The 15,890-nt window shown below is 36.8% G+C and overlaps 2 protein-coding genes across 2 annotated transcripts; one reads left to right on the top strand and one right to left on the bottom strand.

The window, feature by feature from the left end:
* Positions 1-8: 8 nt before the first annotated feature.
* Positions 9-15,166, bottom strand: Cdc16 (cell division cycle protein 16). The gene is made up of 9 exons (XM_089639225.1): positions 14,905-15,166; positions 14,536-14,823; positions 13,225-13,387; positions 10,054-10,332; positions 9,464-9,616; positions 7,817-8,179; positions 7,074-7,170; positions 6,707-6,906; positions 9-184 (listed from the first exon to the last, which is right to left on the bottom strand). The coding sequence occupies exons 1-9, from the start codon at positions 14,995-14,997 to the stop codon at positions 21-23; spliced, it is 1,800 nt and encodes a 599-aa protein (XP_089495351.1). The 5' UTR covers positions 14,998-15,166; the 3' UTR covers positions 9-20.
* On the top strand, positions 10,373-13,045 carry LOC149417893 (uncharacterized). The gene is made up of 2 exons (XM_089639226.1): positions 10,373-11,056; positions 12,090-13,045. Exons 1-2 carry the CDS (start codon positions 10,885-10,887, stop codon positions 12,773-12,775), a joined length of 858 nt encoding a protein of 285 aa, XP_089495352.1. The 5' UTR covers positions 10,373-10,884; the 3' UTR covers positions 12,776-13,045.
* Positions 15,167-15,890: the final 724 nt, after the last annotated feature.

Below are 15,890 nucleotides of genomic sequence, written 5' to 3'. Positions count from 1 at the left end.
TTTAATTGTATATAATATAACTAATCGTCGAAACTCATACTCATGTCCGAAGTATTTGTAACATTGAACTGTAGATCTGATTGGAATTCTCCGCAGGGCTCTGGTTTCTCAATTTGGTGGGACACGGTTGGGAGGCTAATGTCAATCATATCGGGGAACGGGAATTCCGGCATTTCATTATCATCTGAAAGGAAATAAAATAAACACATCAGAATCTGTTAAAATAACTAGGTTAAGGCTGGGGTTTTTCACAGAAACTCAAAAGTAACATCAAATGGACATGGAAAATAAATGGAATTTTGTTTTTTATTTACATTTGTAAGGTTCTTTTTAAATGCTGATTCTAGGTCAGTTTCACCTTTTGAACAAATTTTAATCGGCACTATAAGCACAACTGACTCATCTTGTTGGGCTGAAAAAGCTGAAGCGAAACTTGAATCAGAATTTAGCGGGAACTTTTAAAATAACAAAAAAGAAAATGGCACTGATTGGCCATTTGATGACAATGTTTCATTTGAATTTCTGTGAAACACCCAACAAGTGACCTTCATTTCAAGTTGATCAATTGAAACTGAGGTCACTTTGGGTCACTAGGTATATAATATATTAATTTGTTATTATTAACATGTCAATCTTTTGAGGAATGGCTTTTTCTTACAAAACTTAATTTTGGATTTGAAGCCAAAATACCCAAACTGAATCATTTAAAAAAAATCAAAATGTAGAGCAAATATCTAGTACAGATGTGAGGCATTTTATTTATTTGTTTTATTTTTTTTTGGTTTTAGGCATTTCAACCTGAAAAATATTTATTTGTTTCAAATTATAAAATACAGGTCATTAAAGAAATCGATTTATCGTAATTTTAGAGGCAATTTTTGTTGTGAGTTAATCTACTGTTTAATATAGTGAAATATAAAAATGCTTTTTATTCAGGTCGAAATTTTAATTTTTTTTTTTTTTTTTTTCCATTATTTCTGGCTTTCACCCTTCAAGGGTGTTCTTGGCCATCATTTAAAATTATTGAGAAATGAAAGGTGAATTTAAATATTAATTTTATTTAAATAGGCAAATTTCAAAATTATAATGAAAATTGGAGTCGAGTTCAGACTTAGAAGAGATGAGATGTTGAATGGAGGGGAGGCAATTTTAGATAAGGCTTGATAGAAGAGAGGATATTTGTTTAAAGAGGGACAACCAAAAAATATGTGATCTAAAGTTCCCACTTCTAGACCACAAGAATGTACAATCTGGGGAGTCAAGGACGTGAATTTTAAAAAGATGGGAAGGAACGGAACAATGTCCGATCCTCATTCGAATGAGTGAAGAAATTTCTTTTTTGGAAAAATGAGGAAATTGCTGAAACCACGGTTTTAATGGAATAGTCCTTTGTATTGAGGCATAGCAGGCTCCCTTGGATTGACTAGCAATGTGCCAATACTCCCACCAAACATTGCGGGATCTATCTTTGATGATGGAAAAAATGTCAGATAGGGGAATGTGGTTTACGAGGGTAACAACAGGGTTGGACGCTCCTTGTTTTGCCAAGGCATCCGCAATATCATTACCCATGACACCAACATGTCCAGGAATCCAAATCAGAGTTACAGTTTTACCAGAGCTTTGAATGGAGGCTATCATCTCTCGAATAAGGCATACAAAGTGATCATCAGGATGAAGAAGAGGACTGGATTTAAGTTTTTGGAGGGAACTGAGAGAGTCAGAGAGAACGAGGGAATGTTCAAAATTATTTTTGATTATATATTTGAGAGATTCTATTATTGCAATACACTCGGCTGAAAATATTGAAAATTGATTTGAAATTGAATGAAATATTCTGTCATTAGAATTATTGTGGTAAACGTTAATACCTATACCACAGTTAGGAGAGTCGGGAGATTTGGATCCATCAGTAAATAAAAGAGAAAAGTTGGGCCATTTAGATGAAATAATGTCATTGAACATATTATTGACAGTTCGGGCCGGGAGATTGGAATGACTTTTAAGGATTCCGATCCCTTCAAATATTGTTGGGGATAGGGTGACGTGACTATATTTTAATTTGTATAAGGGAAGTAGATCATTTTGGATGATGTGAAGCTCTGAGAGAGACTTAAAATTTTTACAGATGTCAGGAAGAGGTTTAGTTGAAGCTCTGATTGTAGATGAATGAGTTGAGTCAATGAACAACGAGACGCTGGGGATAACCTGATGAAATTTAGAATTTAAACATTTAAGAACAAATTTGTCAGCAAATAGTTGACGCCTTAAATAAAGAGGAGGATCAGAACATTCTATTTGAAGGGAATTGATGGGTGATGATTGCATCGCTCCAGTTATAATTCGCAAAGATTTAGATTGAATTTTGTCTAATTTATCAAGTACATTTTTTGAGGCAGTACTAAAAAGTGGGCAGGCATAGTCAAGATGGCTTCGAATAAGTGCGTTGTAAAGCAACTTAATGCAAGTAGGGTGAGCTCCCCACCAAACGCCAGATAATGATCTGATGATATTTATATTTTTTTCGCATTTAGTAACTAAATTATTAATATGGGAAGACCATTTAAGTTTCCTATCAAATGTTACTCCCAAAAATTTTACTTCAGAAGCGTTGGGGATTGGAGAATTTTTAAATAAAATTTGAACGGGGGGGTTTTTATGGCGGTTTGAGAAGGTGACACACTGAGTCTTTTGGATTGAAAGTTCAAGACCATTTAACGTGAGCCATGTGCAAAGGGCATTCATGGCTTCGTTAAGATATTTGACGGCGAGAGGGATGATTTTGGATGATAAGAAGAAAGCTATGTCATCTGCGAACTCAATAACTTTTACTTGTGGGGGAATAGCGACATGCATATCATATGTGTATATATTATACAGTAAGGGGGACAATACATCGCCTTGTGGTAAACCCTTCCAAATAGACCTATTTTGAGGAGAAATATCTGGAAGTTCAATGAAAATTTTTCTATCTAGAAATAGATTAATAATAGATTGGACAAACATGGGGGGAAGGCCAAGGCCTAGAAGTTTTTTTTTCAAGATTGGGATGGAGACATTGTCAAAGGCGCCTTCTATATCTATAAAGACGGCAAGACAAACTTCCTGTTTAGAAATTGATAAATTAATATCAGTACTGATGATGGCAAGGTTATCTTGAGTGGATTTTTTTTTCCTAAATCCAAATTGAGATGGAGAGAGAAGCTCTTTACTCTCGACAAAAAATTCTAATCGGTTTTTAATTAATTTTTCATAAAGTTTACTGAGGGTGGATGAAAGAGCGATTGGCCTGTAGTTGGATCCAGAATTTGGTGATTTGTTTGTTTTTAAAATAGGGATGATTATTTGACAACTCCAGTCATCAGGCATTATACCAGTCTGGAAGATTTTATTTAAGATGCTTAAGAAGTGGTTTAGAACATTATCATTACTATTTTTGATAATGCTGTAAGGTATACCATCTCTGCCTGGAGATGAGTCCTTGACTGTTGATAAACAACTTTTTAGCTCAATTAAGGTGAATGGAGAGTCTAGCCAATGATTAGACATAGGAGTATTATAGATGGGCGTTATTTCATCTAAGTTAGGTACAGAAGGGGGGGCAATTTTGTCCAAGAATTCATCGATCCATTTAGAATGAGACGCTCGAGGAGATGGTGAACTGAAGGAGGATCGAAATCTTCGGATCATAGACCAAACTTCCGAAATTGGAGTGTTCGGAGATACTGAACTGCAGAAGTTGTACCATCCGGATCTTTTTTTTGACCTCAATACCCTTTTGGCATTGGATTCAGCGTTTTTGTATATAAGATAGTTCTCCATAGTCATATTGTAACGATAGGTAAGAGATTTAGCTTTCCGAATTCTTACTACTTTGGAACATTCCTCATCCCACCAGGGAGTTGGAGGGAGTTTTTTGAGAGATTTAGTTTTAGGGGGAGGATTTGATTTATTTATTGCAGTTATGAGCATTGATTTGAAGTTATTATAATCATCTTTGACGGAAAATATATCGGTGGCGGGTAAATTGAGTAGGAACTTGTCCATATGAGAGTTAAATTCATCCCATTTGGTGTGTTTTGTTTTAATCTTTGTCGAAATATGAGACTTGTCTGATTGGAAAGAAGTTTGATAAGTAATGGTGATCGGGAAATGATCACTGGAGCAAGGGTCGGTGGACACCACCCACGAGGTGAGAGAAGCTAGACTAGTAGAGCATATCGAGAGATCCACTGCACTGGGGTTTGTGCTGGGGCGTGAGATCCTAGTAGGAGATCCGTCATTCAAAAGGAAAAGGTTGGATTGATCTAGGAAATCCATCACACTTCGACCATCTCGGTCGGAGAAAGCAGAACCCCAGACGGGGGAATGGGCATTAAAATCGCCTAATATAAAGAAAGGAGGGCTTAGTTGACTTACAATTTGCAACCAAATTTGTTTATTGAAGTGGGCTGTTGGGGGAAGATAGACTGAAATAAAGGATGTATCCTTTATTTTAGCTGCTACCATTTGGAAGTCAGCATTGGGGGGTTTGATATTATTTATTGGGGAAAATGATATTGATTTTTTAATAAAAAGGGCAGCACCGCCGCCCGTACCTCCTGGGCGGTCGTCGCGGAGACAGGAATACCCTCCCACATTAAAGTGGGTGGATGGAGTAAACCAAGTCTCCGAGATAGCAGCCAAAGAAATAAAGTTGGAATTTAAAAGGTTAAGGAGATCAGATTTGTTAGAAATAGCACTTCGGCTATTCCACTGAAGTATTCTGACATCTTGAAGAGTCATTTTGAATAAATGATTTCAATGTGGAAATAATAGTAGCAGCGTTGGACGGTAGATTAGTTTGAGAAGAAATGAGGTCAATTAGAAGCATAATAAGAGTTTGGATAAATGAAGAATTGTCTTGGGAGAGTTTTTCAGAAAGTTTATGAGAGTTCATTGAGGAGGGATTATAATTATTTGCACACCCATTTGTGGCATTTGAAAAAGATGAACCATTTGGATTTAAGAGCAGTGAGTTGTGTTGTTGCTGATCGTATCCAGGAGCCGGTTTAGAGATAGCATTTTTGTATGTGAATTTAGTTGAACGAGAAGAAGTTGTTGTAGAGGAGGGAAGAGGGTTGGATGAGGAGTTGCTGGATAAAGCCTCAGCAAATGATTTTTTGACAGGAAGGAATAGTTTAGAAGCCTGCAGAAAAGACAAGTTCTGAGAGGCCATAGAAATTTTGATATTTTTTTGGCGAGATTGTTCTGGGCAAGAAGTGTTGATGGCTGTATGTGAGCCTGAGCAGTTAAAACATTTAGGTGAGGAGGAAGAAGGACATTGGTCAGCTGCATGGTTTTCTCCACATTTAAAACATCTGGGTTGAGATCTGCATGCAGCTTTTGTATGACCAAAACGGCAGCAATTGAAGCATTGAGTGGTGGGATAAGTATACATTTCAACTGGTAATGAGTTGAAGAATAAATATATATGGGAGGGAAGAGATTGACCTTCAAAGGTGATAACGACAGATTGGGAGGGCTTCCAAGAAATTATACCCTCAGAGGAGTCCTTGTAATTTAGCCTCCTGGCTTTTATGGGATTGCCAATGTGTTGGGGGGTTGAAAGTGAAGACAGAATTTCTTCGATGGACAGATCAGTCGAGATACCTCTGACCAGGCCCATGCGAGTGACATTGAAAGTAGGGATATATGCCTTGAACTTTGAATTAGATGAAATGAAGATATTTTTGATGAAACTGTTGGCAGCTGACCCTGAGAGGAATTCGACGGAGATTCGGAAGCGACCCTCGGCTTTTACACCTCCAGGCTTGATTGAAAGATTCTTGCTATTTGATAGGAATTTGCCAAATTCAAGAGGGTGGATGGTTTTTCCTTGCTCAGTTTTTTGGGCGTATACTATGAATGGGCCACGGGAATGAGGAGAATAAAAGTTTGTTGGAGGAAGTTGAGAAAGTGCTGGTGGGGACTGTGAAGTCGAAGGCGAGTCAAGTTTTATTGGGGAAGAAGGAGTAAATTTCCTTTTTTTGGTAGAAGTCAAAATGACAGAATCACTGTCAGAAATTTCTACATTTTCCCCGTCTGGGGGGTCTGGAGAGGGATCTGGGGGCTTTGTAGGGGATCCAGGAGGGAAATCTTCCTCCATTATTCACAACAGTAAACAACTACAACAATAGTATGGAAAATGACAGAAGTAAAAAAGTTTATAAATATCTGGAAATCAGCAGCGAAAAGTGACTCCTGGAAGATCAGGAGGGAGAAGAAACCTCAAGGCACAACACACTACACTTTTTTTTTGCCAGAAAGCAAAAAAGAATGGTATAAAATTATTTTTAGATAGAGCAAAACAAAACAACTGATGACAGCCAAATGTTATTGTTGCAATCGAAATTTTAATTTATATATGACAAACTTGTGTTCCAATTCGGTCATTTGTAATTTAAACTGAAGCCTATCAAAATGCTTTTTGTGTAAGTCGGCTCGCATCTGGAATGAACTACTGGCATCTGTTTTTCCTCCTTCCTATAGGCAATCTATCCTTATCTTCGCCCACCTCACAACCCTACCCAATCTACATAGTACAAGTTTAACATAATAGTTATCAATAATAAAAAGAGTGTTGTTACTCGGGCGGGTAATGACTACAATCTTGTAAATCATAAAAATAATATAATTAAATGCACCAAACTGCAAAAGTACTCACCTATAACCGCCTGCTCGCCCAAATGGTCGACCAGATACGTAAGCATTGTGGAAGCAAAGGTGTCGTCGGGCCTTCTCGCCAGCGATGAGTGGAAGGCATCCAGGGAGCGTGAAACGTCCCCGCTAAGCGCGAGGCACAGCCCCAGCGCTGCGTACGTCGCCCCACAGCCCGGCACTATGGTGAGGGCCTTTTCGTGGAACCTTATTTATATTGTACACAACAGAGGGTTAACATCAAAATTACAAAGAATACTAATCGTAATTACCAACAACGGTGTTAGAAGAGAAAATGTAGTGTGGGTCAAGATGAAACACAATAATGATTAAGGCTTTCTGAATAATGGAAGTGATTAGAAAGGTGGAAATACCTTATCGCATTGTGAAACTTGCCGTTCTTGCGACACGCGTGGCCTAAATTGTTGAGTAATGGATGCCAGCGTTCGCTTATCAATCCTCCGCCAGATACTGGAAACATAAATGTGTGTAAAGAAGACAATCTTTGAAGAGATAAACTGTTTTATTTATTTTATTTATTTATTCGAGACACAAACAGGATATTTATAAAAACATTAATAATGGATTACAAAATAAAAAAGTACAATTATAAATATCCCTAGACTAATGTGTCTGCAGCAATCACATTTGCACATTCACATAAGCAAACATGTAAAATAATGACAGTATTTAAATACAAAACTTAAAACTTAATTACAAAGATTTAAGCACATAATAAGTAGAAAAATTTAAAGAGTACATATTAAAAAAAATTCTAAACCACTAAACATTTTTTTTATTTATTTATTTTTCTTTTTTTTTTAAGTACAGAAATCGTGGAGATATTTCTTGAAACACGTTATATTATTTGTTAGAAGTGGAAACAGAAAATTTTAAAAAAAGTGAAGAAAAATTAAGAAAAAGTGAAGAAAAATTAAGAAAAAGTGAAGAAAAATTAAGAAAAAGTGAAGAAAAATTAAGAAAAAGTGAAGAACAAAATTGTAGATAGGCAGTGCTGCAGTTATTTTTTTAAAACATCAATCTAGATGTGTATATATATTAACAGAATTAAGTGTACTATCATTGTGCAAGTAGTATTACAATATATTATTCTCACTTCTTTTGACTTCCTCGAGTGCCAAGAGCCACAATCTCTCTGCCTCTTCAAATTGCTGGTTTTGGAAGGCGATGACTCCCATTTCGTGAGTAACATGTGGATCGTCAGGTGCTAATATCAAGGCCTGCTGGAAGAACTTGTCGGCCATCTTGGAGTTGTTAGTGAGACCACACTCCAGCCCGATGTAGAGCAATGGAAGGTGGCAGCCGCTCATCAGCTGACTGGCTTTGAAATAAGCGGCCATGGCTTGGTCGTGTTCATTGTCAGCGGCGAAGGAGTGCCCGTACGCTAGCCACGCTGAGCCCATCCCTCGGTCCAGCGAGGTAGCTTTTGAAAGATAACGTCTGGCAAATTCGCTTTTATCTAAAGTTTCAACAACAAAAAAATTAAGTTCAATGAACTCATTATATATGCAATATAATAGAATATTTCTGAGACCAATTATGATAGTGCAAATATTTTTATAAAGTTATTTCGAACATTATTCAATGGTCAACTCCTCAAATCGGATAAACAGTAAATTGTATGGTATGTACATGATTTATTTATTTTGTGCATCTATATAAAAAGGTTTAATTTTTTTTTGGCTTTGCCTGTCTCACTAGGAAATCCTGTGCCGAGACAAACTAGTTTACAAATATTTTATAATTTTAAAATAAAGTACATTTTTCTATAAAGCAAAAATATTTGACAAAAAATTTCAGGTTGGTAGGTAGTGGTAACAATAATGAGATAGAGGATTATATTTGGGTGAGGTGACTAATTATTGCACGACCTTTTTCGATGATCCATTGTTTGATCAGGATTTTGTATTTGTTAATATTATTCGATTTTCTTGTTTTTTCAGGTAGGTTATTGTATATTTTAGACGCAATGTATTTGAAATTTCTTTGACCAAATGTTGTGTTTGTTTTACGTGTTTGTGTGAGTTCTTTGGTTTTGTGCCTCGTGTTTACAATATTTTGGGTATTTTCATAAAATGGATGTGTTTTATTTTTAAACAGATGAGTTAAGATAGTTTTTGTGTAAATTTGTCGAATATCTTAATACATGGAATTTGTAGAATATATCTGCAGTACTTGTTTCTAAGGGAACTTTAGGAATAACTTTCATAATTAATTTTTGAGCCTTCGATAATGATTGGTGATGCTTGCTGAAAATGAAGTCGTCGTCTCCTACGGCCAAATTAATGTTTTTTTATCAAATACGTCATATTAATTAGAGCATTCTGACGACAGGACTTTTAGAATTTTCAGGAAATACTGAATATTACCAAAGACATAAGCAGTCAAAATGTTGAATTTTGCGACCGGCTGAAAGCAACACTGCCATCCGAATTATGAATAGTACCGGGTGCGACTTCAAGGAAACCTATTGCATACATGTTCACTTTGAAAGCTTGTAAATCAAAAAAGATTCAGGAGATATCGAAAAACTAATTTTACAGTCGTTAATATCTCTTTAAATTTAATCCATTTTCATAAGACATTGACAGATCATTGATAAATCAACTCTACCAGTCGTATGTTTTGAGGGTGTGAAGTCAATAAGTACACAAGATGGCAATATATTTTACAGTATTTTAAGCATTTCCTTTCAATTTACTTCTAAATGCATCCACCGCCCTTACATAATAATAAAACTAACTTATAATGTAGTAGTAGCAACCAACGGCAAACCAAGAAGTAGCAGATTGGGGGTATTTATCCACGAGGCGATGGGCAAGGGAGAATAGAGCTGGCGGCTGCTTCAATTCTGTTAAACAAGCTGCCCTAAGTTCTGCTGACCTTTCACTATCAGCTGAAAATTGAAATAGACAAGTCTGAATAATACGGTAAATGCACTTCATAGTAAAATATTTTAAGACGCTTACATTGCTAATACTGGCTAAACCTTATAAGATACATCAAAATAATGTATATCTTGAAAAGGCCTACAGAAAAGTCCGCGATCGTATGTCCATCTCCTAAGGATAATAATAATAATATTTGGCTAATTTATGTAGCGCTGTTTTCGTGAAAAATCACCTCGAGGGCGCTGTACAAATATATTTATTAAATAATAAATACTGCTGGCTTACAACTAGGATTCATAATTAACTCCCAGCAATGCCGGATAGTTGTTAATAAATTAGTAACAATCGCACTTTCACTCCCGGAGGTAGGCAAAGTGGATGGAGCAACACAAAACTATTTGGTAAATCGGAGAGCAAATAATCTATTTATTAAAATATTTACCTTCGTTTGGTCCCAGCGAGCCTAGACACCGCGCAAACTCCCCCTTGCGCAGGAACTGTCGCGCTCGGCTCTCAATGAAGTCGCTGCTTGTCTCAAACTCGAGGAACTTCTCCAGCAACTGCTCGTTGTACGCTGCACCCGTCATGGTGGATGGCACTTTGGGTTCTTCATCCTCTATGTGGTACTTGCTCAGCTCGTTGCGGTACACCAGCTTCAGGATAGCAATCTCAGTTTTGCTACATTGCGCCTTGAATGGCAGGCTGTCTAGGAGATCTACCTCTGGAATGGACATTTAAATATGTAATTTTTTTTTCATCCAATTAATAATAAATCTAAAGGTAAAAAGTATTCAACCGTATGATTCAATAGAATTTCATAAAAAAAACGATTTTAGGGCAGTGTTGCTTGGATTCGTCGACGATATAACAAAAATGACAACTTCTGAAACTAACTAACCACTACGCCAGGGTTTCTCCGCAGGGGTTAGCAGAGAGGGTGGACCATTACACAACTCAGTCTTAGCATACACTTTGTCACATTCATACATACTGTTCTGTTATTCTGAATCATGGCAACTTCCCTGATAGATAATGATATAGAGCTAGTTCAGACACGGCGGATTCCGCGCGGATGCAAACCGCGCGGATCTTAATAATATGGCATCCTACTAGAACGTTCATACAATACCGCGCGGACCACGCATCCGCGCGGTAGCCGCCACTCGACCGCCAGAAAATGAATTCGCGCGGACGCCGCGCGGATCTATTTCTATGACGTGCCATCGGCGCATTCAGTTGCTTTGTGAAATCCGCGCGTATCGGTCGTGTTACAATGGATCGCTTCGACACCGAATTATTCATTGACGAAGTGGAAAAACGACTAGCTTTGTGGGACATCCAGTGCGCAGAGTATTCTAATAAAATTGTCAAAAATGGAGCTTGGCAGGAGCTAGTTGAATTTTTCGGTGAAAACGAGGATTCATTAGAAAAAAAGGCACTTTTTGGTTAGTAATTTTTATTTATTTTACATGTTAAGTTAAGTAGTTTACATTCTTTGTGATAGATACCAATTTATATGTAAGATTATATTTTTGTGTCTTGCCATTCTACACGACCCTCATTTACAAAGTAATTAGCATATCTATCTCTAATGTTTAAAGATGACGGTGTCCTCTTCCTGCATGTAATCTATTAAGATTACTCATTGGCGCAGTGTATAAAGTATCTTCATACTGCATACCATCTCTTTTTCTAACAAAATTGTGTAGCACGCAACATGCCTTTATTATGTCTTCGGCAAAGTCTATGTTAACGTTTATAGGCCTATGAAAAATACGCCACTTGTTTGCTAAAATCCCAAAAGTGCACTCAATATTACGTCGGGCTCTAGATAACCTATAGTTAAAAATTCTTTTTTCATATGTTAACCCTTTTCCTGGATAGGGTCGCATTAAATTTTCCGATAAACCAAACGCTTCATCGCCAACTATAACATATGGTAATGGTGTAGGATCTGTGTTAGATATTGGTGTAGGTTTTGGTATATGTAATGATTTTTCTATTAATCTTTTATAAAATACTGAATTTTTAAATATTGCAGAATCACTACTTTTTCCATACGATCCAATGTCAATAAAAGTAAAGCAATAGTTAGCATCACAAAGTGCCAGCAGCACTATAGAAAAAAAGTTTTTGTAATTATAATACAAAGATCCAGAATCTTTAGGCATTGTAATCCTTATATGCTTGCCATCGATGGCGCCTATGCAATTCAGGAAATTTGCAGACTTTTCAAAGTCTATAGCTATTTTCTTCCACGTGTCTTCACTTGGTTCGGGCATGAGCTTTTTGGCGATTGTTTTCCACAAAGCTTGACATACTTCACGGACAATTCCCGTAATTGTAGATTTGCCAAGACGAAAGTTGTAATGAAGTTCTCCAAAGGAACAACCAGTACCCAGATATCTGAAACAATAAAATAACAACACAAATTTATAAGACTAAACAATTCCTTAAAGATAGTGATATTTTTTTCAGGTGTATCATTGCAAAAAAAGTGGAAGAACATACGTGATGCTTACAATAAGGAATTCAAGAAAGGAAAATCAATTCCTTCTGGTTCAGGTGCATGTAAAGGTTCAAAATACATGTATTTTGAACGGCTTTCTTTTCTTCAAAAGTCGGTAGAAAACAAAGAAACAACAAAAAACATAGAAGAAGCGAAAACTGAGGAAAGTGAAGACATTAACAAAGACCAAAACAATTTTGTCAACGCACGTGAAATACGCTCCCTGCCCAATAAAAGAAAGAAAATTAAAATGGCATCAGAAGATCGATTGGCTAGCATATTAGAAGAGAGTATTCAGTCACGAGATAAAATACAGAGACAAATCAATGATAATATTTCTAATCAAGATGATGATAAGCTTTTTTGTTTATCGCTGTACAAGGAACTAAAAAAAGTTCCAGAAAACAAGCGTTTGGCTACCAAAAACGAATTGCTCAAGGTAATAGAGAAGTGGCAGATATTACCATCGCCGGTTCGTATAATAAATCAACAAAACATGCCTAATACAGGATTTTTGCAGAGTCAACAGTACTCGAACCCACTAGGATATTTTACTGGATATACAATCCCACCAGCGTCTCCATCTCCTTCATCAAGCATTAGCACTGACTCACAGTCTTCTATCATACAAAATATATATGCTGATATTATGTAAAAATAAAGACCTTACCTTAAAGTAATCACGAGTTTTTCTTCTTTTGACACGCTCGACCTCATATGGGTATCAGAAAACGCAATTTGTTCACTGATCGTTTCAAGTAATTCATCAAACGAATTTGTAGACATTCTTAAATAGTTAAAAAATTTAGGCTCAAAATTCCTCAACTTTGGGTATAAAGTCATAAACTGACCATGGGTGAGCCGATCACGCAAAATTGGATGCACCCAATACTTTCGTTTTTTTTTTTTTTTAGGAGTAAGTACACACATATTGCTTCTTCGACTTCCATTACTGAAATGAAGCGGCCGTCACCCTGTCACCCTACCCCACTCCTCACGCTCACCGCGCGTGTCTGAACACTTTCAATCCGCGCGGATGGGAACCTCGCGGTTTGCATCCGCCGTGTCTGAACTAACGCATATTCACACGTAATTAGTAGTTACCTTGTTGCGGTGTCAGCATGTGATGCTTGGTGATGTACTGGAGAGCTTCATAGCAGTGGACGTCCTTGCGGAGGGCATTGAGGAAACTCATGCCGGCCCCTTCTCTCCGCTCCAGGGCTGCCAGAATGCGGCCCCGCACCACCGCCACCGCCCCTAATACTCGCTAATTCATAATCAAAACAGTTACGATTTTGGACATCAATGGCCAACATACCTACTTATCTTTTTTAAGGTTCTCTTTTCTACTCTAGAAACACGCAAATTATTCATTTTTAATCTTCCAGCGGGCGCTTTGAGAAATTTCCCTTGAGCGGGCGCTTGTCGTAAATTTTACGTCATCGAGTTTTCTCTATGTAAGTGGTGTTTTCTTAATATAAATGTCAAGGAATTTCTTTAAGGTTATGAAAAATGATTATAGGCAGTACTTAAAAAAAAATATTTGATTTCCTAAAAAAACGAAGCAACAATCTAAACATGTTAATATTTCAAAACCAAATATTTTATCGACCTATTTAGTCAGAATCAATATTCTCATCCTTACAATTGTTACAAAGCACCTCAACTGAAGAATGGTTCTTGCATGTAAAGGACTGGCAACGGCAACACTTCATTGATGCTGAGGATTTTTTCTTATCCAGTGCACATAACCGATAAACACGGCATTTTGGAAGGCTTCTGTTTTCTTCTTCTGTTATCGGTTCAACTTCCCGACCGTAATTCACTTTGAGAAAAGCACTTATATCTAGCGGTAAATGTTTGACATTTAATTTGATTTGATTTGACTCTAGCAGAGCTCAAAGCTCGATGCTTAGGACTAAGTGGTAAGAGTGGGGGAAGCGATAAGGCGCGTCTGTCGTAAATTTTACGACAGCGCGCCCGCTGGAAGGTTAAACAAGCAAGATTATCACTTATTGAACAAACTGGATTGTATTACTAAATGGATAAGGTATAAATGTTTAGTTAAATAAAGAGTTTCTGGAATAAACAAGCGTGCACTACAGAAAGATTAGCAAAATTGAAAGTTTGTTTAGGTAAAATTTCGTTTCAACTTAATTAATATAATTAATAACTATTTACACCGGGAGATGGAAAAACATACACAAAATAAGTTATTTGGTTCTTCATTTGGGTTATTTAAATAATTTGCGCATATTTAGATTAAAACGGAACCTTCTAGAAGATGTAACAAAAATTAAATAAGGGAATTTTGAAACTTTCAAAAAGTGTTATTTTAATAATTTGTGCGTATTAAGTACGCGAAGAATGGAAATTTTACCTTGTTTTAACTCACAGATTCAAAAAGGAACTCACATGTTTCGGGGGATTATTTAAAGTATGGGACAACGTTTCAGGGTCCGCCTCGTCCATTAGTTGTAGGGCTGAAGAGTATTCCTTTGACTCTAGTAATGCCCGACTTGCCGTGTAATAGCACATGAGATGCTTTTTGTGGAGTTTCCGAGACACTATGGCGTGGTGCGCTCGATGATGTTCATTTTTCTCCAGCATACAGTTGGCTACCGTGTAAACTTCATCTTCTCCAGAATTCCCATTCAATGCTAGCACTTTATCAGCCCAGAAAAGAGCACCACTCCACATACCCTAAAATAAAACATTGCATAAAATTTATAAATAAAACCTTAGCGTTTATTGTGGTTAATGTATATTGAATAGGATGTATACCAGTTCTAGATACTGTTTGACGAGATTTTTTAATGTATCATACACGGCTATATTGCCGGCAGATCCCTTCGGATCAAATGCACCTTCTGACATTTTAAATCTTTTCTTGAGGGGCCACACTGTGACGTTATTAATTAAACCGAAAACAAAACTTTGTCTAAGACAACTAAACAGCAGCCGAGAAGCCGAAAAAACAAAATAACTCGTTGAAAACAGATATGTTTAAAAATCGAAATATTGACATTTGAATGACAGTTAGCAAACATCGACAAATCGAAGAGCGAAGAGCATAGATTTACCACAAAGATTTTAGCATAGATTTTACAAAATATTAGTATAATATAATATTATCAGCCATTTAAAAAATCTATGGTACAGATTTTTTGCCCTTAGTACACGTTGGACCAACGCAGACCAACGCATTGGACATGTGTGGTTTGTTAGTAAGTGATAGGTACGTAGAATTGTATTTGAAGCCCATTTTCCACTGTGAGATTTGAATACAAGTAGCATCAAGCGACTCAATGATTTATTTATATTGTGTTGGTATTATTATACTAACTATTATGATAAAACGAATGTTCGAAAAATAAAAGGGAAAAATCCCAGGAATATTTGCAGTTTTACTTATGCATTGATGATGTAGAATCGAGGTTATTTACTAGCGCCTTCAACATATTACTTTTGAAGACATTCAAATTTTCAAATTGAAAGTAATTAATTGTATTTAATTTTAGATACTCTCAACATCGCCTTGGTGAAAGTCGTAAAAAACCACCATTCGAAATAGAATAAATACACTTCAGGCCGCCGGCCGCCCAGAAAAGTCTCACAGTGAACTGGGCTGTATACCGTTATTTTACTTTTGGTCTTTACTTTTCTGCGCGGTGGTCCCGAAGTCGCGCGGGGTACGTCAACAAATAGCGACGATAAGAGTTGCTTGAAATGGCTTTAGCCGCATTTGGTGATAGTTTGTGATATTTGAT

This window comes from Hesperophylax consimilis, chromosome 14 (genome assembly GCF_061612785.1).
Source record: "Hesperophylax consimilis isolate HC1 chromosome 14, BYU_Hcon_1.0, whole genome shotgun sequence".
Lineage (NCBI taxonomy): Eukaryota > Metazoa > Arthropoda > Insecta > Trichoptera > Limnephilidae > Hesperophylax > Hesperophylax consimilis.
This window is presented reverse-complemented; position numbering and strand designations above follow the sequence as displayed.

Coding starts and splice junctions, on each gene's coding strand:
- LOC149417893 (XM_089639226.1), top strand. CDS start 10,885: ATGGATCGCTTCGACACCGAATTATTCATTGACGAAGTGGAAAAACGA. Junction 11,057..12,089: donor AGAAAAAAAGGCACTTTTTG/GTTAGTAATTTT, acceptor TATTTTTTTCAG/GTGTATCATTGCAAAAAAAG.
- Cdc16 (XM_089639225.1), bottom strand. CDS start 14,997: ATGTCAGAAGGTGCATTTGATCCGAAGGGATCTGCCGGCAATATAGCC. Junction 14,824..14,904: donor TCAAACAGTATCTAGAACTG/GTATACATCCTA, acceptor GTTTTATTTTAG/GGTATGTGGAGTGGTGCTCT. Junction 10,333..13,224: donor CATGCTGACACCGCAACAAG/GTAACTACTAAT, acceptor TGTCCATTCCAG/AGGTAGATCTCCTAGACAGC.